Source organism: Cynocephalus volans, chromosome 3, assembly GCF_027409185.1.
Source record: "Cynocephalus volans isolate mCynVol1 chromosome 3, mCynVol1.pri, whole genome shotgun sequence".
NCBI classification, from domain to species: domain Eukaryota; kingdom Metazoa; phylum Chordata; class Mammalia; order Dermoptera; family Cynocephalidae; genus Cynocephalus; species Cynocephalus volans.
The window spans coordinates 156,471,877-156,496,589 of record NC_084462.1 but is presented as its reverse complement, the minus strand read 5'-3'; the positions used below and the strand labels follow the sequence as shown (position 1 = coordinate 156,496,589).

Here is a 24,713-nt window from a genome sequence, read left to right as displayed (position 1 = left end):
GAGAGGAAGGACAATAATTTACAAGTGATTAAAAGGTGCCATTTGGGGCCAGCCTGGTGGCTCACTCGGGAGGGTGCGGTACTGGCAGCACTGAGGCCACGGGTTCAGATCCTATATAGGCATGGCCAGTGCGCTCACTGGCTGAGTGTGGTGCGGACGACACTGTGCCGAGGGTTGCGATCCCCTTACCAGTCAAAAAAAAAAGAAAAAAAAAGTGCCATTTGCTTCTGTTTCTTTCCCAAGTTCAGCTTTACTCTTTAAATACCTTCGGATCATGAGAAGAGAAAGCAGACAACTGACACTAAGACTCCCAAAGGCTTGCAAGTGGGAGAAGCGGACGGCTCTGTCTTCCATTTAGGGAATGTCAGAGGACAAGGTAGAGGGCAGGGACAGAGGATTCTGGTGCTGCTGTGTTCTCACATCTCAGATTGCAGAGAGAGGTTGACTAATCCTCACTCTCAACTCTGTCCTTTCTAGTTTTGATGAAATGCCTCAGGTGGCAGCAGTGGATACTGTTTCAAAGCAGGGGGTTGGGGGACAGGGGGAAATAAAAGATGAAAATTAAGAGATTTATGTTTTTCTTTATATTTTTCATCTCTGAAAGAAGAGAGACAAGGAAGGAATAGATGAGCGTGGGGAAATAAATCAGGCAAATGCAAATGTTTCTGAGCAGATCTCCCAAAGACTTTTTTTGCAAAGTGCCTAGGTTGCTATGCATCAGGATATTAGCAGCATTTTATCTAGAACACAACAGCATAAATCTAATAAACATCCGTCTAGTTCATGTTTCTCTGGTTTAGTTATTAAGAGGCAAGTACTTCCACCTGTGTGCTAGTCTGCCTACTCTCTTCCCCCAGATAAGTACACAAATGTCCCTCCAGCCTAAATCTGTGCCTACACCAGGCATGCCTTCAGGAGGAACAATCTTGGCTCAGCTCCTCTCCCCAGATGACTTGCCAGCAACTACTGCCTTCTTCTCTCTCTTCTTCCTCTGATAGGAGCCAATCTCTTCAAGGTCTCCCAACAGGCGCTTGACTGTCAGTGCCACAAATCATTTCACCAGGAGAAAACAAAGATCTCGTTGTCTACTCTCTCCCATCTTCCCCTGTCTTTTCCTTTGATGCAACTTATCAAAAGAATAAAATTAATTCTGCTTTTTTCCCAATCATTTGAAAATGGTTCTTAGCTCATAGGACATACAAAAACAGGCAGAGGACTGATTTGACTCAAGGACTGTAGTTTTGCAGACTTCTGATCAAAGAATATTAAGGCCAACATACAAAATGATAACATTATTAATTAACTGATATAGAATTATCTTGAAGATAGCCTGTTACGTGGAAAAAAGGAAAGCGCAAGGCAGTATGCTCCCATCTGTTCATATAAACAAGCAACTTATTTGCTAGTAAATGCAAATCATATCTCTAGAAGGATATGTAAAAAACCAGTAACATTGATCACTCCTAAGGGGAACTTAGGACTGAGGAACAAGAGGCAAAAGGAGGCTTTTCACTTATTATTTTTTTGTAATTTTTAGTACCACGGGGATATATTACCTTTTGAAAAATACAATTTATATAATTTTAAAGTCCTGCTATAGAAGACATATTTATAGTTACATATGACAAAAATTAGATCTCCATAAAGTGAGGTCACTGAATACATATGCGTATAGTTTGTATTTTTTTCATTTTATCATTTTCGTCAGATTGCAAGGAGACAATGGACCAACTGAGCATAGAAGCTATTATAACAAAACAAAAATTACAAAATTTTCTAAATTTCATTCATTCATTCAATACCTTAGTATCTAATCTGTGTCAATCAGTTTTCTAGAAATGGAGTATACAGAAAAGACAGTCTTTGCCCTCAAGATCAGGGTAGAAGAAAAGAGACATTGAACAAGTAATTACAGACTCTCAGAGTTATAAAGAAAAAGTGCAGGGTGCTATAGGAATGTCTAAGAAAACTACCAAAGCTGTCTGGAGACAGTACCCTTTGCAGTGACAAGCAGATGTACAAAACTCTCAATTTCCGAAAAGGGAAAATATAGCTACCTGCAGTTTTTGCCACCTAACATGTTATTTAATGAATTCTACTTTGTGAACTTGCCTTATCAGAAGTTAATGCTTCTAGGGCTGCCCTGTGGCTCACTTGGGAGAGTGTGGTGCTGACAACACCAAGGCCACGGGTTCGGATCCCTATATAGGGATGGCCAGTTAGCTCACTTGGGAGAGCGTGGTGCTGACAACACCAAGTCAAGGGTAAGATCCCCTTACTGGTCATCTTTAAAAAAAAAAAAGAAAAGAAAAGAAAAAAAGAAGTAAATGCTTCTTCTGGTGCTTCACTACTACCATGTTCTTGAAATTCTAAATAGCAAAAATTTGTCCTAGCAGGCTTTTCTCCTTGATTTGTGTTGTTTCAAAACAAGGATCAATTTCTTTCATAGGTTCTAAAAATGTGGGCAGGAAGCAAGAAAGATCAGAGGAAAAGACAGAGCAGAAGTCTCAGCAAAGACAAAGATAAGGCAGAGGTCTCAGCAGCCTGTCTAGATGACGATGTTCTAGACAGGTTCTGCAATACTTTCAAGAGGCTTCTGGTTCCTACAGTGGCAACACACTCAGTCTAACAAAAAGAGTACTGAACCAGGAATAGAAAGATCTGAGTTCTAATTCTGGCTTTTTAAGCATATGACACCTTAGGTAATTCACTTAAACTATCTAGTCTTACCTTTAACTTGAGGGGTTTAGTCTGATTTGCTAAGTTCTCTTATAACTCTAAAATTATGATGCTATAAATTTACCGATTGCTTTAAAATCCACTTATCTGCAATTAATTGGCTAACATCAAAATTCTGCTCCTATCTTAGAATCATCTCTCAGCCTCTTTTACAGCTACAGATTGTCATAGAACACAATTCTGGTGAAAGTTTTGATTTTGTCATACCACAGCCACCCCATCTTCTTTGTTGCTTCCTCCTTCTTCCACTTGGGGGAAGTAACTAGAGTTGGCAATAGATACTTAGGTTCTTCAGGGTCACAGGCCTTCAATTCTACTAAATACTATAACTGGCAATGGTGGGACGAGGAGCCTAGAAAGCCCTGTGCCAAGTATTCAAACTCCCACACTCTAATTAGTGGAAACAGTTCAAGGAGTATCCAGGTTTTCACATCTCTGGAGACAGTAGCTGGTGTCTGCACTAGATCTCTACAGAGATGGATTTAAGGTTTTCTCTTATTAGAACAAAAAGTTATAAATTCATGAGATTACTTTAGCTGGCATCTCTAGTGTCTTTTCGTGATCCTCCTGTCCAATCCTTATCAGTTCTCTTCCAAAGGCCCTTCAGAAGCTATTCCAATTCTTTTCTGCCCCTTTCAGACACAAAAACACATCCCTAGACCCCTGACTCCTCACATAAGACCTCACTCATCACCCTCCTCATCAAGAAGTCTGGGAATTTGTAACCTAAACCCACTCACCAGCTTTCCTCTCCAACACAAATCTTATCTGGGTCACAAGGCCTTCTTCCTTCACTCCTTTTAGGGGAGACATGCCCACTTCTCTTTCTAAAGCTCATCCTTCTACTTGGGCTCTTGATTGAACCCTCTCCCTCTGCAACCCCATTCCCTTACTCCCCTTTGATCTCTCTCTCCTCTCTGAACCTCTGTGGTGCTTCTTCTCTCTTTCTCTCCCTCAGTGATTACATCCATCTCCATACCTGCAACCTCCAGAACCTGTATCTCTGGCCACAACTCAAAGTTGCTTTTACAACTGCCAACAAAATATCATTACATGGATGCCCTGTAGACACCTCAAATCCATACCTTGTCCAAAATTTAACATTCCTCTTCCCCTTTAATAATTCCTCTTTTACATTCCTGGTTGCATTCCTCCTAGCTTCTCAGACTCAAACCTTTAGAGGCTTCTTTGACCCCTGCCACACGTCCCACATCTAGTTAGTAAACTGTTTAGTGTCCCACTCTTTCCACTCACTCCTGTACATTTGAAAGAGAGCTCCCTACAGCCTCATAACGTATGCTATCTGCTTCTGTAAAATTGCTTGCTTAACCTAAGTAACTCCATTTTGCCCCCTGCCTGACCTGCAGACTACCCCCCCTTCTGCATGAGAATCCATTGACCTTTTCATAGAAACAGGGGCCATACACAGTGAATTATTACATGGGAACAGAAACCATACACAATGAAAACTTGTATGCTTGACTGCTCGAACAGCCTCTGTGACCTAGCCCCCTAGCTTGCTTTGTGTACCTGGACAAACCCGTGTGCCAACAGGATGTAGTTTGTGCCTCTTTAAAAACCCCAAAGACCAAGGCCTAATGGCCGCTCTTCCTTGGTTGCCCCTTGGGAGACGGTCGCTGGCCAAATGGAGTGAATTAACTGCCCTTTTCTGCATGAGTGGCGTGTAAGTGCTTTTCTTGTGGGAGGGTGCCTCAGAACACATTTCCACTACCTAGTTCAATCCATCAACACTTATCTGCATCACTGCAATAACCTTTAAAGTGGCCACCATTTTTTTTCTCTCTGCTCCTTCCAATTCTTTTCACAGATTTTCTTCTAAAGGCCAGTCTGTTTACATCCCTTTTCTTCTCAAAAATCTCGTATTGCTTATACTCAAGCACTAGAGGGTCAAGAACATGAGAGTCACGGGAAAAAAATGAAATCTCCAAGTTGAATATGCTAGATGGAACCGAAGGAAAAGAGGGAAAATCAGACTTTACAAAGAGGAATGTCTCTTTTAAAGGGGAGGTGGTAGGAATAGGCGGATTTCTCCCCTAATATGTAAACTCAGCAACACGATTACGCTGATGATGTTGGATTTCTCCCAGATGGATTTAAGCAGAGAGGTCGTGGACCCGAGACAACTCCCATACAATGACTGGCATCCTACCAAGACCAAAACCAAGAAGATTCCACTTTACTATCATATCTTCCCTCCCTGTCCCCGCTCTTCAGCAGACACAGAGTAATTTGTATTGGGGATCAAGAAACTTCACTTCCCTACAATAACTGCCACAGGCTAAATGTGGTGGCTTTAGGTTGTGGCTGTAAAAATGCTGTGTGTTCTATTGACCTTTTGAACTCATTTTTGTTAAAAAGTGGAACACAAGAGTTTGGATAATATGCTGAAGAAGCAATTCCACTGAAACACAGGTCAGGCTTGGGTTGATGGAAGAACTCTAACTCTACCCCATCATCAGAATAAGGGACACCACCCCACCCCCCCATCCCATCTCCAAAGGGGGGCAGTGGGAAGAACAGCAGAATAAGAAATAGCAGAGGAAGGGGAAAGAGGATCTTCAACTTAGATTCCTTTAGACTTTAATAGGGAATTATTCTGGACTTTAATTTATCTTTAGGAATTCAGCAATTGGAGAGGTTCATATCTGGAACCCTTTTATGTTGCTGACATGTTAGCTGAAGCATTTTTATGCTCTCATATTGGCTTATTACTTTTTTTTTACTTTTATTATAGAACAATACAGTTAAACATAATTTGAAATAGAAGATAATATTAAACATTAATTAAGCACCTATCAGGCACCATTCCAAGTACTTTCTATGTATTAAGGTATTTAAACATCCTGACAACACTATAAGGTCAGCACTAATAATAGTCCCATCTTACAGATGAGGAAGCTAAGGCACAGAGAGATTAGAGTAACTTGGCTAAAGTTACATAATGAAAAAATTCTTAATCACGACTTTTTAGCTTTCAGCACACTGTAGCTTTGAAACTGACTAATTTAATTAATGCTCTATATGACCCATATCAGAGCCTTCTGTGGACAATGAACTGCCAATCAGTAGTCCCAGCTGGAGCAACAAATGCTACCAAAGAATGATGAAGTAGGAGTTCCTGATGAACAGCTAGTCTCTTCTCCCAAAGGATGAACACCCCAATGAGTGACCCAGGCAGACTGGCAAGCCCAAAAGGTTAAAAACCAAAAGTACAGAAGTCTACAGAGAATTCTCTTTTCCTCTCTCCACGCTACTTCCTCTACCCATAACATACAAATAGTCTCTCTCTTGGACTTAAAACTGTCTGTCTGTCCTCTGTCTCACCTGACCTTCCTTCACCTCACAAAACTATCTGTCCTCTCTGTGTGTCTCACCTGACCTTCCTAACAGGGGAGGCGACTTGTCTCACTGGTGATATTGGGAAATGGTCACTGCATGCACCCTGCCCAGTGCCTTTGCAATAAATCACAGCGGTGCAGAGCATGGCCTCTGAAGCCAAATTGCCAGTTTGAACCCTAATTCCACCATTTGCAAACTACATAACTTATGGAACATCTCTTAACCAATCCATACCTTGGTGTCCTCATCTGTAAAACTGCCTCAGAGTAGAGGTGCCACTTAAAAGAGTGTCTAATGGAAAGTAAATGATCATTAAGTGTTAGCTATCTTTATGGTCACATTCTCACAAAAGAGCTGCCTCACACCTTCTCTGTACTCAGGCCTCTTCTGTACACTAAGCCTACTGAATCAGGCTCTGGCCTCAAGGAAGAAAGCCTGAAATAGCCCAGCTGGGCCTAGGTAGGTAAGTTCACATCAAGGCAAAAGAATTCCCATTTTAGACCTGGACTCAGGCCACGTGTTCCTATGTCACTTTACCAGCAATACAGCTGACATTTAGATCCCTATTTGGCTCCCACATGTATTTTTTTATGAGTCTGAACTCAAAGGAGAGGGGATGTGACTAACTGGTACTTCCAAGCCCTAATACCAAAAGACACATGATACTTGTACCCCAAAGAACATAAATCACACAAGTCCAGAAATCAAGGCAGCAACAATGTTTCTTAAGTGGCAAAAGGAAAAGGGACACCAAAAAGGAAGCATATGTAGTTCATATGCAGAAGTATAAAGTATCCTTACATAGGCACTAACTCTCATCAATGAAGAGACATTCAAGCAAAAATATCCAAGACGGGCACACTTATATGCCACCAGTGTGTCCTTACATAAATGATACTGACAAGCTTACTAAGAATAAACATAGAGAACCACAACTTAAGGATTTGAAAATCCCCAATTGGTTGATAACCTGAGGCAGCCTCTGGGTAAATCTGCCCCAACTTCAGGTGCTGAGGATTGGGGCATTCTCAGTCAAGCACTTACTACAGAATTCCGCATACTCAGCTGGCAGGAGGAAAGTCTGAGGGAGGATGTGAAAAGCCTTGAATCCATGTGTATGCTGCATTCGAATGATATTTTTGTACAGTCGGTCCTTCCGGGTTAGTTCGTAAGACCTAAAAATCAAAAACAGTATTTCCATCTCAATAAATTATGACTCAGAGGTTCTCCTGTGTTATCATATTCTAAGGAGTTCATAGTTCAGTTTTAGAGCAGTTACTAAAGATAATTTTATATCCCCAATCTAGAACTCTGTTAATCCAAAAGGTTTATCAATCATTTTCATTAAATGGGTTACTCTGGCCAGATTTATTCATCAAGATATATTTTATGTATAGTAAAACTTGCCCTTTTTAATGTATAATTACGTTATATACTGGACAAACACATATATTTTGTAGCCACCACAATCAAGACAGAATAGTTCCAACAACCCAAAAAAGCAACCTCAAGTCCCTTTGCAGTCAACCTTTCTAATCACCTCCAGTCCTTGGGCAATCATTCATCTGTTTTCCATCCCTATAATTTTGCCTTTTACAGAGTCAAATAAATGGAATCATACGGTACATATCCTTTTGAGACTGGTTTCTTTCGCTGAGCATAAAGCATTTGAGATTTATCATTGTTGCATACATCAGTATTTTGTCCTCTTTCTTCTCAGGAGTAATCTTTTGATAGATGTACCACTGTATTTATCCATTCACCAGGTGTAGAATGTATGGCTAGGGCAATTGTTGGAATCCTGCCAATGTAGCCAATTGTATTGTTAGGTTAGGACTAGGGGTTAGGGCCCACAGACCCTTCAAACCCATTGTACAGACTGGGTCACAGACCCCTCACATGCCAGGCTGAGTCACCAGACCCCTCACACACAGGTCCACAAGCTAGGTAATTGGGAAAGAGCCCAGGAGCCGCCGGCAGACAACATGAGCTCAGTCCTCAGCAGCAGCTTACAGCAGGAGTAGCAGTGGTGGCAGCCTCCTGGAGGGTCCCAGGGGCACGGGCAGCAAAAGCATCTAGCAGCAGTAGCGGCCTCCTCATGGCCCCCTCAGGGCATCACCAGGGGCTGGGAGTGCACAGGCAACAACAGCAGCAACCTCCCCATGGCCGCTACCTCCCACCCCAGGGGTGGCATCCTGGGGGCAGGGAGTGCTGCAGATCAGAGCCACTCGTCCTTTATACTTAAGTCTGATAACCCAGGACACCTGGGTGCAAATCAGACAACCCAGGAACACCTGGGTGCACATGCGCAATTACATTAGACAATAAATAACCAAGGAACACCTGGGTGCATGTGCATGCTTACACATCAAATGCTTGGCAAGACTCTGAACATCTATCTGAGGGAGGCTGACCATTTATCTTCACTTTCCCTACAAAGGACATTTGAGTTGTTCCAGCTTTTGGAGATTATGAATAAAGTCACTACAAGCATTTGCATACAGGTTTTTGTATGAACATAAGCTTTCATAAATTTTTGTGTGAATACAAGTTTTCATTTCTCTAGGAGTGAGAAAAATTGCTAAGTTGTTTAGTAAGTTGTATTAGCTATCCATTGCTGCATAAAAAATTTTGCAGCTTAAAATAACAAATGTCACACAGTTTCTGTGGGCCAGGAATGTGGGAGTGATAAGTTCTGTCCCAGGGTCTCTCATAAGACTACAGTCAACATGCTGGCCAGCACTGCAGTCATCAGGCTTGACTGGGGATGGAAGATCCACTTTCCAGATGGCTCACTCATATGGGGCTCTGTCTGGTTAGTGCTATTGTTGGAATCCTGCCAACGTAGCCAATTGTATAGCTACATTGTCTGGCTAGGGGTTAGATCTCACAGACCCTTCAAACCCACTGTACAGACTGGGTCACAAACCCCTCACATGCCAGGCTGGGTCACCAGACCCTCCATATACCTGGCTGGGTCACCAGATCCCTCACATGCAGGTCCACAAGCTAGGTAATTGGGAAAGATCCCGGGAGCCATTGGCAGACGACATGAGCTCAGTCCTCAGCTTCCTCAGCAATGGCAGCAGCAGCAGCTTACAGCAGATCTGGTCTGGTGGTGTTGGTGGTGGCGGTGGCAGCCTCCCTGTGGCCTCCCCAGAGGCATCCCAGGGGCAGGGGGCACCATGGATCAGAGCCACTCATCCTTTATACTTAAATCCGATAACCCAGGACACCTGGGTGCACATACATTAGACAACCAAGGAACACCTGGGAACATGTGTATATTTACAACAAATGCTCAGCAAGATTCTGAACCCCCTGAGGGACCCTGACCATTTATATTCACTTTCCCTACAGGCTGGCTGTTGCCAGGAGGCCTCAATTTCTCCCCATGTGAACTTTTCCATAAGGCTGAGTGCCTTCCTGACATGACAACTGGTTTCTCCCAGACAACTGACCTGAGAAAGATAACAAGAAAGAAGCTATGTCTTTCATAACCTAGTCTTAGTAGTAACACACTGTGACTTCTGCCACATTCCATTCATTAGAAGCAAGTCACTAAGTACAGTTAACACTCAAGAACAGAATAATTAAGCTCAAACTTTTAAAGGCAGTGTCAAAGAATTCATGAACGCATTTTACAATCACCACGTAAGTACGTTTAACTTTATAAGAAAGTGCCTAATGGTTATTCTGAGGATACTGGAGAAACAACCTTAGTTTCTCCTAATATGCTCTGAGCCATAAAGGAAAAGCTAAAGTGTTTTTTCTATTTTCTACTCTCAGTTCAACACAATCACTTAACACTGTTGACACCAGATCTATGAGGGTTTTTCCCTATACACCAAGTAAGCAATTCTACAATGGACACCAGCTGGGAGTCCTCTAACTCAATTCAATTCTGACATTATTACCCTGGAGGGACAAAGACCAAACACATATTTCCCAATGTCACAGTTATCTGAAGTGGCTGTACCATTCTGCATGCCTACCAGCAACATATTAGTGTTCCAGTCACTGTGCACTCTGGCTGGCACTTGGTATTGCCTGTTTTTTGTTTTTTGTTTTTGATTTTAGTTATTCTAATAGGTATATATTGGTACCTCATGTGATTTAATTTGTACTCCACTAATGACTAATGATATTGAGCATCTTTTCATGTGCTTATTTGCCATCCATGTATCTTCTTTGGTGAAGTATCTGTTCAAATATATTTTGCACATTTTGAAAACAGGGTTGTTTCCTTTCTTGTTATTGAGGTTTGAGAGTTCATTATATATTCTAGATACAAATTCTTTATTAGATATGTGTTTTTCAAATATTTTCTCAAGCCAGTGGCTTGTTTTTTCATTTTCTTTCTTTTTTCTTTTTTTTTTTTTGAAGATGAACGGTAAGGGGATCTTAACCCTTGACTTGGTGTTGTCAGCACCACGCTCTCCCAAGTGAGCTAACCAGCCATCCCTATATGGGATCCGAACCTGGGGCCTTGGTGTTATCAACACCAAACTCTCCCGAGTGAGCCACGGGCCAGACCTTGTTTTTTCATTTTCTTAACAGTGTCTTTCAAAGAGCAGATGTTTTTAATTTTGATAAAGTCCAATTTACCAATCTTTTTTCTTTTATGGATTGTGCTTTTATTGGTATATCTGAGAAATCTTTGCCTAACCCAAGGTCAAAGATTATCTCCTATATTTTCTTCAATAAGTTTTACAGTTCATGTTTTTCATTTAGGTCTATGATCCTTATTCCAAATGGATTGTTAAAAATTAATTTACAAGTATAAAATCTATTCTAAAACAGATTTCAAATATAAACAAAAAAGACCTTTTTTGCCCACTACCACAAATTGCAATTATTCCCCACGTCCCCCATCCAACCTCTCCCCAGCTTCTCTTTTCCCCCCTTCCTACCCTCCCCGCCCCCAGCAACCCTAGATATGTTCTCTCCCTCTGCAAGTCCAACATACCACTGTGGTCTTTCTTTCCTTCTTTCTCTCTTAGCTTCCACTTATGAGTGAGGATATACGGTAATTTTCCCTCTGTGCCTGGCTTATTTCACTTAACATAATTTTCTCTGAGCTCATCAATGTCACTGCAAATGGCAGAATTTCATTCTTTTCTATGGCTGAGTAGTATCCCATAGTGTATATATTACCACATTTTCCTTATCCAGTCGTCCACATGCAGAAAAACAAAACTAGACCTGCACCTTTCACCACACACCAAACTCAACTCAAAATGGATTAAAGACTTAAATAGAAGACCTGAAACTATAAAACTACTAATGGAAAACATAGGGGATATGCTTCAGGAAGTAGCACTGTGCAAATACTTTATGAATAAGAGCCCAAAAGCATAAGCAACAAAAGAAAAAATAAATAAATGGGATTATATCAAACTAAAAAGCTTCTGAACAGCAAAGGAAACAAGAGAGTGAATCGACAACCTACAGAATGAGAGAAAATATTTGCAAACTATACATCCAACAAGGAAATATGCAAGGATATACAAGGAACTCAAATAACTGTACAGTAAAAACAACCCCAAATAACCCAACTAAAAAATGGGCAAAGGAGCTGAACAGACATTTCCTGAAGGAAGACATACAAATGGTGTAGTGGATTGAATTATGTCCCCGAGAACTCACTAGAGCTTGAACTGTGTTCCCCAACACAGTTTTTACGTATTAGAAACTTAGCCCCCACTGTGACTGTTAAGAGGGTGGGAAATCCTATCATGGTAATTGAAAGGCGGGCCTTGAAGAGGTGATTGAACTGTAGGAACATGCTGTAGTGAATGGATTAAAAATGGTGGTCAGGGGTGTGGTTCTGAGGGCTTTAAAAGAAGAGAAGAATCTGTCTTGCTCTCGCTTTGCTCTCTCTGCTACCACCATCTTGCAATGTGAGACCCCTGGGTCACTGTTGCCACCACCAGATGGACTTTGGGCTTCCCGGCCTCAGAAACTATAAGCAATAAATTTTATTTTCTTTATTAATCACCCAGTTGCAGGTATTTTGTTATAAGCAACAAAAACAGACTAATACAAATGGCCAGCAGGTACTTAAAAAATTGCTCAACATCACCAATCATCAGGGAAATGCAAATTAAAAAAGACTGTTTTAAGTTTGATTTCTGATAAGTACACTCAAAATTTCAGCTTATAAGGACCAAATATGTGAAAGAAATTCTAGCTTCAACAGAGTCTACGCCCATTCACTAAAATTCATTATGAAATATTTTAGGGACACTACATGTTTTATTTTAAAGGGATCACAATTCGCTCACAGAGCAAAAAGTATGGATTCTCAGATAGTGAAAAAACAGCAGTACATCAACAAGTTCCAAACCCAAAGTATTCTAGAAATGTTTATGCCACAGGTAATCTACAAAAGTGACCTTCTGAGAAATACAGCCTGACAAAAAATTCTGGGTTAATTCCAAGTAGAGATGCGAATTGACTGAGAAAGTTTAGATACTAAAATGCCGGAATTTCTGAGAAGTTTCATTAATTTGTTTTTAGAAAAAGTTTAGCATATTTGAAAAAAGGACTGTCCAGGAAAATGAAATGCATGGTTACCTAATCCATATTGATAGACCTAATGCCACAGCAATAATTGCCCAAACTTTCATAAGCTATATGAAACACGATGTATCAGCACTGGTACCAACAGTCTGATACGTCTCTCTTGCACATGGCCCAAGACAGACCTTAATTTTAAACTGTAATGATCCTTGTGGTAAAGTCCCAGATTAAGAATCGCACTGAGAACTTAACCACATTACTGAGAATGGATGCATAAGTGGTAAAAAGAAAAGCAAGGAAATGATCACCTTAAAATCAGGGAAATAATTGCTACCTATACCAGGGGGTATATTTTTGTTTACTAAAAAAAAGCCACTTCAGTTTGCCTCAACTGGACTCATAAGTCTCTGATTTGTTCCACTACTTAAAAACCATCTAAAAATCTTCGTTGTAATCACTAATTTACTCCATCTGTTCCTCAGTTCAAATTTTTTGCTATGATTTCAAAGACTGCTTTGTCAACTCTAGGTATCACAAACACTTCTTTCATACCTACTGCCCTCTTCAGAAATCTAAAGCAAAGGTACTCAAATGTTATTGTATCCAAGAATCGCCTAGGGAGTTTCTTAAAAATGCATGTTCCTGGACCCTTCCTCTGAAAACTGGGAAGTACTTGAGGTGATTCTGGTAGAGATGGCCCAGGACCTACACTACAGCAATGATTTAATCCACAACAGTCAATTTCAAACTTCCCTGATATCAGTCACCTCATTGTTTCTTAAATACATAGCTTTCTAGGTGTATATTTACAGAGAAAAAGTGCTTAGAAGGTGCTTCTTAAATAAACACCTTCTCTGTAGATGGTGATTTCCATGAATCTGCAATGGAATCTAAAAATGTATATTTTTAAAAAGTACCCCAGCTAATTCTTATCATTAGGGAATTAGAAACACTGTACCAGAAGGTAAGTAAAAAAATTTACTTTCCTACAGATGCCCAATATTAGTGGTCTTCAACTTTTTTGCTTAGTATTTCCTATACAAATTTTGGGAAACTATGTGTTCTCTCGCATGTTTAAATTGGCACCTAAGATTTTTCATCATAAACTAAATTCTTCCAAAGAATTTGATCAGTGGTAAATATTATTTTAAAATAAAACTATAACACCACACTTTTAAATATATTCAAGGAAATCTCAACAACTTCAGGATTTAATATCTCCTATATCATTTTAAAAATGTTATTAAAGAAAAAGCTCTTTCGTGTCAGTGAAGTTTCTACTTTTTTAAATATACTTTTTACTCAAGTTAACATGTATACAGAAATGTACACAAATTACAAGTGCAGAGTGTGATATATTTTTACAAAGTGAACACACCTGTGTAACCACCACTCAGGTTAAGTATAAAACATTCCCAGCCTGCCAGAAGCCTCCCTCATACCTCCATCCAGCTGTTATCCCCCAATCACCCTTGTTTTTAATTCTTCCATTCCATTTCCTCCAAAGAACAGTTTAGTCTAACATATTTAATGCTTGATTTTTACATCATATACCTTCTCTATGGCAAAAATATACATATGAATTGATATGTAATATTTTTTAATTTCTGCAATCATAAGGCTATAACTGTTAATACATATATATTACTGATTATCATTATAAGTATTGTAGTGTACAATTCCTCAAAACACCATAAATACTTTAAATTTTGATCAAAATATATTAAACATAAAATTAGAAATTTTATTGAAAGACAAAGAAAAATTGAGGGGCTGTCACAGATTAGAGGAGACTAAGTAGACATGAAAACTAAATGCAATCTGGGATCCTGGATTGGATCTTGGAACAGAAAAAGGACATTAGTAGAAAAATTAGCAAAACAAGAATTTATGGTATTACACAAATGTTAATTTCTTAGTTTTGATAATTATACTACAGTTATGTCAGATATTAACATTAGAAGAACTGGGAATAGGAACTCTCTATATTATTTTTGCAACTTTTCTATAAGTCTAAAATTATTTAAAATAAAAAGTTAAAAGTTATATTAAGAAAGAGTGCACGATATTATTGGAAATATTAAAGTGCTTGAATTTCTCCTGCATGTGAGTTAGAAGTCTTTGGACTGAAACAGGAGGGATATCGCAGCAAAAGCCAGAAAGTATACCACAATTGAGATGCATCTATTTTAAATACATATTTAAACGGTCATTATTTTTTGTTCGGTTGGATTTTTTTTTTTAGCTGGGCTGTACAGGAATCCAGACCCTTTAAAAGTCTTGAAAATAGCCCACACTAGAGTATGTGTTCCTAATTCATATTAAGCAGTATATTTATTTCAACCATTTTTGAAGTGTTCCTATAGGTACATAGGAATTCCATCTCAATTTGGATTCAGTAATAATAAATTCCAACCTATATTTTCCTTGACAACTCCATTTTTTATTTAATCCATTTTCAAGTTTTTTTTTTTTTTTTTTTTTTTTTTTTTTTTTTTTTACATATAGCAAGAATTCATTGAACCAACAATGACAAGTGGAACCCGGGAGATTCATAATCAGGTCACCCAGAGAAATGTGTTCCGAAGAGGTGCCAGCAGAGCTTAGCATTTTATTTATTTATTTATTTGTTTGTTTGTTTATTTATTTATTACTGTAATATAACTGATTGTACATATTTGTGGGTTATATCAACACCTGTGTGCAATATGTGATGCTCAAATCAGGATAATTACTATATTCAACATTATACGATGTAATCGATTTCTGTGGCCCTTTACCAAATCCTCCCTTTACCCTTCCTTCCTCTCCCCCTTTCCTACTTCTCAGTTCTGTTCTCTCATTTTGAAAGTTCAATGTATTATTGTGATTGTTGTATCTTTCTTTTGTTTTTTAATTTATTTTTTAGTTCCCACTTATGAAATATGCAATATTTCTTTCTGTGCCTGGCTTATTTCATTTCACATAATTTTCTCTAAGTTCATCTATGTTGCTGCGAATGGCAGTATTTCATTCTTTTCTATAGCACTGTAGTATTGAATTGTGTAAATATACCACATTTTCCTTATCTAGTTGTCCTGACGATGGGCATTTAGGTTGGTTCCAACTCTTGGCTATTGTAAATAGAGCTACGGTAAACATGGGAGTGCAGGTATCTCTTCAACATGATGATTCCCATTCCTTTGGGTATATACCCAGCAGTGGAACTTCTGGATTGTATGGCAGTTCAATATGTAGTTGTTTCAGGAACCTCCATACCATTTCCCATAATGGCTGCACCAATTTAAAGTCCCATCAACAGTGTAGGAGGATTCCCCTTTCTCTGCATCCTGCCAGCATTTATTGTTCTATCTTTTTGATAATAGCCAGTCTAACTGGGGTGAGATAATATCTCAGTGTGGTTCTGACTAGCATTTCCCTGATGCTATGTGATGTTGAGCATTTTTTCATGTGTCTGTTGGCCATTTGTATATCTCCCTTTGAGAAATGCCTATTCAGTTCTTTTGTCTATTTTTTAATCAGGTTGTTTTCTCGCTGTTAAGTTGTTTGAGTTCCTTGTATATTCTAGATATTAATCCTTTGTCAGATACATAGTTTGCAAATATTTTCTCCCACTCCTAGGCTGTCTTTTCACTCCCGTTAATTGTTTGTTTTGCTGTGCAGAAGCTTTTAAGTTTGATATAATACCATTTGTTTTTTTCCTTTTGTTGACTGTGCTTTGGGGATCATATTCATAAAGTCTTGCTCAGTCCTATATCTTGAAGTGTTTCCCCTATGTTTTCTTTTAGGAGTTTTACAGTTTCAGGTCTTCTCTTTAAGTCTTTAATCCATTTTGAGTTGATTTTGGTATATGGTGAGATGTGTGCGTCTAGTTTCATTCTTCTATAGATGGATATCCAGTTTTCCCAGCACCATTTATTGAAGAAGCGGTCTTTTCACCAATGTATGATCTTGGTGCCTTTGCCGAAGATCAGTTGGCTATAAGTCTGTGGGTTGATTTCTGGGTTCTCTATTTTGTTCCATTGGTCCGAATGTCTGTGTTTATGCCAGTACCACGCTGTTCTGGTTACTAGAGCTTTGTAGTATAACTTGAAGTCAGGTAGAGTTATGCCTCCAGCTTAATTTTTTTTTGCTCAGGATTGTTTTGGCTATTCTGGGGTCTTTTGGTGTTCCATATGAATGTTAGGATTGTTTTTTCTATTTCTGTGAAGAATGTCATTGGTATTTGATGTGGAATGCATTGAATTTGTAGATCGCTTTGAGTAGTGTGGATATTTTCACAATGTTAATTCTTCCAATCCAAGAGCATGGAATGTCCTTCCATCTTTTTGTGTCCCCTTCAATTTCTTTCAACAGTGATTTGTAGTTCTCGTTATAGAGATCTTTCATCTCCTTAGTTAAATTTATTCCTAGGTATTTTATTTTTTTGGTAACTATTTTAGATGGGCTAGCTTTCTTGATTTCTTTTTCTGCTAGTTCATTGTTGGAGTATAAAAACACTACCGATTTTTGAGTGTTGATTTTGTATCCTGCAACTTTACTGAAATCATTTATCAACTTTAAGAGCTTTTTTGTAGGGTCTTTAGGCTTTTCTATATATAGGATCATGTCATCTGCAAACAGGAACAAATTGACTTTGTCTTTTACAATCTAGACGCCCCTTATTTCTTTCTCTTGCCTGATTGCTCTGGCTAGTACTTACAATGCCATGTAAAATAGGAGTGGTGAGTGTGGGCATCCTTGTCTTGTTCCTGTCCCCATCCAGTATGATATTGGCAGTGAGTTTGTTATATATGGCTTTTATTGGGTTGAGATACTATCTCTCTATCCCCAATTTGATGAGAGTCTTTATCACAAAGGGATGCTGAATTTTGTCAAATGATTTTTCTGCATTTATTGAGATAACCTCCTTGACTACTCTTTGAATGTGTTACACTCATTGGTTTGAGAATATCAATAATTTATTTTCTAATTGCAATATACAATATCCATATCTTCTGGACATTAAGGAAGAAGATAAGTTTAAATAATTTTCTGACAATGAAGTTCAGACATAAAATAAAACTGGGGGTCCTGAAGCATGGATCTGGAGACCAGATCCCCCTCCCACAATCAGGCACACCAACACCCCAGGGCCCACCCATGAACCTGCGGCTTGGAGCCAAGGACTGGACCCCCCCCAACCAGGTACATTGCCAGTGCCTCGGGAACCACCTGCAGACCTGAGGCATGAATCTGGGGACTGGACCCCACCCCCCACAACCAGGCACACAGCCAGCACCAAGGAGCAAGCCAAAGACATCACGTCCATGTGGGCAGCCCACCACAATAACCACAGCTGCCGTGAAAGCAGCTAGATGCCACAACCACCATGCAGATGGTCTGCCAGCTACTGGAGTGCACTGACACAAGGAGAGTCACCAGCAGAGACCAAAGAAAAGAAGAGGATGTCTCTCTCCACAAAGCCCATTCCAGTGTGACAGAAGAAGCATCTGCTCTACTATAATATTGGGGGACCTGAACACACCTCTCAGCATTGGACAGATCATCTAGGCAACAAATCAACACAGTAACCATTACTCTTTCAGAAGGAGGGAAGAAATCTAGGGTAATTAGAAGGGATAGGGGGTAGGGGGAGGGAGATAGGGAAAGATTGAACAAGGGCCACAAAGAATAAGTATGATTTGTAAAAATATATGTGCTAGTAATATTGATTTGATCAACACACCTCAATGTTGAACCCCAAAAATATGTATAATCAATTATGATGCAATAAAAATTTTAAAAATAAAATAAAATAATATAAAATAAAACTGGGACTTGCTGTGAAGACTCAAAACACAATTACTCAAAAGTATGAAGAAACCATTTGGCAATACAGATAGCATAGGCCACTATTTATACACATTGATTGGGTATAAAAGACTAGAATTGAAAAGTCAAGAAACAGACTTCATTTCATGAAAATGAATAGAAAAGCATATGAGGTAAATGAAAATAAAACTCATGGTTAGTGTGAGTGAGTAACTGGTGTATAAGTCCTGGAAATAAAATAAAATGTAACCACTGAGCAAATAAAATTTTTACTGGATTTCCATCTCTTCATGAGATAGATGATGCTAGCTTCCCTCTCTCTCCATTAGGTCGTGTATCTCTCCATGGTTGAATGCTGCTAGGAATAAGGCAGTATTGCAGCATCAACTTTTTTCCTATTTCCTTTTTCACAGATATACACGCAAAGAAACCTTGTTCATATAACAGCTAACGCATACAGTATATAGTATGTGGCAGGCACTGTTCTAAGTGATTTACATCTATTTTTTTTTTTTTTTTGGTGGCTGGCTGGTATGGGATCTGAACCTGGTGACTTTGGTGTTATGAGGATGCACTCTAACCAACTCAGCTAACTGGCCAGCTGCACTTTATATCTTGATATATTAAATCCTCACAACAGCCATATGAAGTATATGCCGTTAGCACCTTCTTTTTATCAATGAGGAAACTGGTGCCCAGAAAGGTCACTTGCCCAAGGTCACTCAGCGGAGCTGGGATCTGAGCCCACCCAGGTAGTTGGCTACAGAGCCCTATGCTTCTAGCCACTAGGCAATACTACCTCTCTAGGCTGCCATCAACAAATACGACCAAAAGGAATTTTCTATAGCAATGACACTCAATTCTTTGAATTCCTTACTAACTACATGTCAAAATCACAAAATGATCTGTCATTAAAACTTATGTTTAATGGTCTATCAGTTGACAACTAGATTATGTCATCCTTCAATTCTATTAAATGCAAACAAATGGAAATAGCCATCATGCAAAAAAAGATTTGTTTTGCTATTACCAGAATTCAATTAGACACCAATTTTTCTGTACCTTTGCTTAAAACCCTGTAAATTTTTACACCCTAGGACAATGAATGATATTAAGATTCTAGGTGGGCCATTCTTTTATAAAGCAGAAAAACAATACCTGTGAACGGGAGGTGAGAAAACAGAATCCATCCACATGAGGTGCTCTCAAGAAGTTCAATTTTAGGAAAGAGAACCAGAATTGTCTTCTTTAAAACCATCCTCATCTACATAGCCCTTTGAAAGTATTCATAATGCTCAGGGATATGAACACTTCAGTTTGATTTGTTGATTGCTGCCTTGTATTGCTTTTTTTTTTAAGGACATTAATTATCTCTGCTGGCTACATACCCCAATGTCAGGTACTTTTAAATGGAGCAAAGCAGCTATAAGAGCATTACCTGGGAAAGTGATTAACCTTTTGTGCTTCAGACAGGGTGCGAAGTAAGAAGGGTTTCAGGTGGGATCCTGTCCACATTAGGTTATAGTCAGTGCTGCTTGGGTGAACCTGAAGATAGATAGAAAGACAAGAAAGCAATAAAATGTAAGAGCCTGTCTCCAGGAAGAGCAATGGCAGAAAAGGCCACAGTGATTTTCATCCACAGAGCACTCACAGGAGTGGCTCAGTCAGTATGTGAGCCTACTGACACAATAGCAGAGTATCACAGAACACGGGAATAATCGTTTAAAGAATGGGAGAGCTGACCAAATTCCAGATGCAAAAAGTAAAATAAATTAACCCTTCTATAGATGTCCATGATGTCTCAATATTCTTACATATCAAAGTATAAGATGAGATTCCAAACCCAAAACTCCTAAGTCTGCCCTTATGCCCTTGCAGACATGGGTATAAAGTGTTCATCAGAACTAAAACCTCACAGTAGCAAACCAACGTAGAATTCATTCGTTTATTCATTAGAATTCATTTGTCCATTTATTCAACAATTACGTACTCTGTGCCTGTAATACGATAGGAACCCTGTTAAGTGTTGAAGATAAAACAGCAACACGACAGGATATAAATCAATATCAGAACTTCCTCAAAATGTCTCCTACAGATCTCAACCTAGGATAAGGAGCCAGCAACCAAACTTTTATCAATTGTCTCAAAGTATATATAGTGAAAGTCTGTTCAGCATTTTTGTCTATCTTTTTTGATGATAACATCCCAATTTCCCCAATTTTCTTTGGGGAATGACATACTGCTTGGTTTTAAAGGACCTGACAATCACCCACCCATCCCCTCTTCCAAAGAGTAGATCCATGACCCAAGTTAGACCAATCATTCTATCTCCAGAATGTGATTTTTAATCAGAAAAAGGCACAAGGACAATGAATGGAGTCCAGTCAGTTCCACAGCAGTGCCTTGAGAAGTTGATCCTGAAGATTCCTGTTCCGAGATCCCTGGGGTTGTCCTGGTATCTCTCCTTCCAAAGACCTGACTTCTCAGCATTCCCTCTGATTCTACTAGCCACCCTCTGCACACCTTTCCTACAAATCCCTTTTGGTTTAAGTTAGAGTCCATTTCTGCTGCTTACAAAGAATCTTTTTGGGTATCAGACAATACCTCATAGACAACTCTGCCTTTAGCCCAAGCCTAAGACCATAACAAAAAAAAAATTTTTTTTTTTTTTTTTTTCTTTTTAAAAAAAATTTTTTTTTTTGAAAATAAAAACCATCCTGTGGAAATGTTTTCCATTTCCTGCAAAGAAAACCTGGTAAAGCCACTCGGAAATTAAATCCAAGTTCTGCATGATCACTAAGCATTGGTCCCATGTACTTTCTAGAGCTGGCCCTATTAATTGGTAAAATCTGTTAGATGGCTAGGATTTTCAGCTTTTGAGCAGATCAGGTAAGGTAGTAAAAATGAGCTTACTTCATGGAATCCATGTGCTGTCAGAATGCTGCGCACCAGGCGACTGTCCGTTCGCACAATTTTATAAGACAAATGATAACGTTCTAAAGAAAAACACAGAATCAAGTTCAGTAAACAGAAAGTTAACCATAAAAACAGAAAAACTGTTAAATGGTGGCTTGCTTAATTATACTCAATAACATTATGCTGCTACCTTTAAAACTACTATAAATAAGTTGAGGATTAAGAACCAAGGGTTCTTAATCTGAGATTCTTTGGGGGTTCACTAAACATAAATGGGGGGAAAATTACATCTGTGTTTTCACTAGTTTCTAGTTGAAATTTAACAGTGCCTTCAATTAGAAATGTAGGCAACAAAGCAGGTAGTATTAACAGTATCTATGACTTTGCCACCAATAGATATCAGGTACTTTAATACTATTTTACAGTTGTTACTATAATTATCTCAAAATATCACTTATTCTCCTAGTTTTTAAAAATTATGGTGGTTAACAGACTTCCCACTAGATTGTTTTATTTAGGTACATTAATAAAAAAGCACATCAATCACAAACTTTAAAAAATATTTTGATTAAATCTGAATACAATTGATTTTCATTCTAATCACTTATTTTTTTTAATCTACTTAAAAGCATTATTCTGAGAAGAGGCCCACAGGTTTCTCCAGACTGCCAAGGGGGGCCACTGTACCAAAAAGGTTAAGAACCCATGCTCTAGACACCTCATGACCTATAATGCTGATGAGCCAGTACATCTTAAATCAGACATTAGAAACCAGCAGCCCAAGAGCCAAATCCAGCCTGCAGAAATGGTTTGTTCATTTCCTTGTGGTGCTCTAAAACAAAATTGAATTAGTTGCTAACCTTTTGAAATTGGAAGAATTCACATATAAATCTAAACTTCTGGGCTTCTTTTGAAAAACCTGACAACCTGGGCTCTCTTCTTTCCAATGGCAAGAGTCTATGGGAGAATTGCAACTGCCCCTCAGGACAGGCACACACCATGCAGTTCATTCATCACTGTACTTAGCCAGCTTCACCCATTCAGATTTCCTGGCAAGCTCCTGTAAGCATTTGTGCTAGTGACTCCTGCATGAAAGGAAAGCCTATAACCATGTGAGATTTCAATATGTCCCCAAAGACTAACATTTATTCTGGATAAAATTCAATCTCTTTCTGTGTGCCACTACAAATTGTTTGAAAAAGATAGCTAAGAATTCTACAGAACAATTTTTTTAAAGGACTGCATACTGAACACCTCCAGAATGAGTACAGTTTAGACACCTATGGACAGGCTTTTGAACAATATTCAGCCTCCACAGTAAAAGACAACCATTTCTTTTTATGAATTGTTGTAAAAATACTTAGAAACCTCTGCTGCTACTTACCCAGCCCCAGCAAGAACACCATGCAAAGAAGAAACAGGAGGACTGGCATTAAAAAGCCAAACACTCCATATTTCTCACTCTTGTGGCAAATTTTTAAAACCTAGTTACAGGGCTTTCCCAATGATCAACCACTAGTGTGTTGTCTTTGCAATATCATTACAGAAAAAACAGTGCAGGGTCAGATGTGTTTACTTCAGGCCAGAACATAATATAGATATGCTATGCCAAAAAAAAGAAGAAAATGCTCCAAAATTGATTGAGGACATACTACAAGGATCCTGAAGAAGCTCCCAATGGCCAAATTTGAGACAATTTGAACATAAAAATGAACAGTGACAGAGATACATCATAACGCACTTAATAAAAGAATCCAAGAATCCACACTTGTAGGGTAAGAAGGCATACTGGTTTTATTTTGCTGCTTGTAACAAATTACCACAGTTGGCAGCTTCAACACAAATTTATTGTCTTACAGTTCTGTACGTAGAAGTCTAACACAGGTCTTACCAGGCTAAAAGCAAGGCACTGGCAGGGTTTGTTCCTTTCTGTAGGTTCTGGGTAGGATTTGTTTCCCTCCCTTTCCAGCTCTACTGGCCACCCCCATCCTTTGGTTTCCAGCTTATGGTCCCTTTCCTGCAGCTTCAGAGCCAGCAACGGTGAGTTTAGTCCTTCTCACATCACATCATTCTGACCTCTTCTTCCTGCTTCTTCCACTTTAAAGAACACTTGTGATTATACTGGGTCCACTCGGATAATCCAGGATAATTTCCTTATCTTAAGGTCATCAGATTAGCAACCTTAGTTCCATCTGCAACCTTAATTCCCCTTTGCCATGTAAGGTAACATATACACAGGTTCTAAAAACTAGGAGATGGACATCTTTGGGGGATCATTATGCTGCCTACCACAGAAGGGAAAATTCTTATTTACAGAAAATCCAGGGCTGGCCTGTGGCTCATTTGGGAGAGTGTGGTGCTGATAACACCAAGGCTGCGGGTTTGGATCCCTATATAGCTAATAAATCCAGCTAATAAATGTAGAAGGAAAGAAAGAAATAGAATATCAGCAATTTACAAAAACCATAAGAGTAAGTGATTCAGACAAGAATCACTGGTTAAAGACTGTTGAGGAATCAGATACTCATACATCTCAAAATGTCACTCCAGAGAATGCTTACAACAAAGGGGAAAGGTACCTTTACAGTGAAACGATCTGGTGAACACTACCTTAACCAAATGATTAAACTTGCCCTCACCAATAATGCAAAATAATGACATCACATGCTCCCAAATGTGATACGCTGAGAAGGACACAACTTCACTAAGTGATATTCCTGCAAATTTTTAAAAATCTTAATCTAAACGTGTGGAAATAATCACACAAGGATAACAATCAAACTTAAGGATACCTGCAAAACAACTAGTCTGGAATCTTTAAAAATGTCAATGTCATGAAAGACCAAAAAAAAAAATTCCGAGAAATGGCTGTAGATTAAAGAAGACTAAAGAAACATGGCAACTAAATGTAATCTTTGATTGGATTCTAGACAGAAAAACAAAACCAAATTGCTATAAAGGGCAAAACTGGAACAATGAGAACATCTGCATAGGCACTGCAGATTAGATAACAGTACTTTACCAATGACAGATTACTGTGGTTATACAGAAGATGCCCTTGTTCACAGGAGATACATGCTGAATAACATATGAGGGCATGAAGTATTTGAATTAATTCTCATATGGTTCAGAGAAAGAGAAAAAGAAGCAAATATGGCAAAATGTTAATAATTGGTCAGTCTAGGGAAAGAGTATACACATGTTCATTGCACTATTCTTGCAACTTGTCTGAAGGTTTTAATTTTCTAAATAAAGTGTTTAGAGAAATGAAAGAAAATTAGGTCCTTTCATTATAACTGTGATCACTAACATCTCCATTTTTGCACACGCAAAAGCCAAGCATCATCAACTATGTGATT

General features: G+C 38.8%; 1 protein-coding gene across 10 annotated transcripts in view; it reads right to left on the bottom strand.

The window, feature by feature from the left end:
- TTLL5 (tubulin tyrosine ligase like 5) overlaps window positions 1-24,713 on the bottom strand; it is a 282,889-nt gene that overhangs the window by 236,615 nt on the left and 21,561 nt on the right. For all 10 annotated transcript variants that reach the window (XM_063088853.1, XM_063088855.1, XM_063088861.1 and 7 more), the window contains exons 4-6: window positions 21,352-21,434; window positions 19,877-19,983; window positions 7,144-7,274 (exon numbers count right to left, since the gene is read on the bottom strand). In XM_063088853.1, the coding sequence (XP_062944923.1) occupies window positions 7,144-7,274; window positions 19,877-19,983; window positions 21,352-21,434 (321 nt within the window). The remainder of the gene's footprint in view (window positions 1-7,143; window positions 7,275-19,876; window positions 19,984-21,351; window positions 21,435-24,713) is intronic.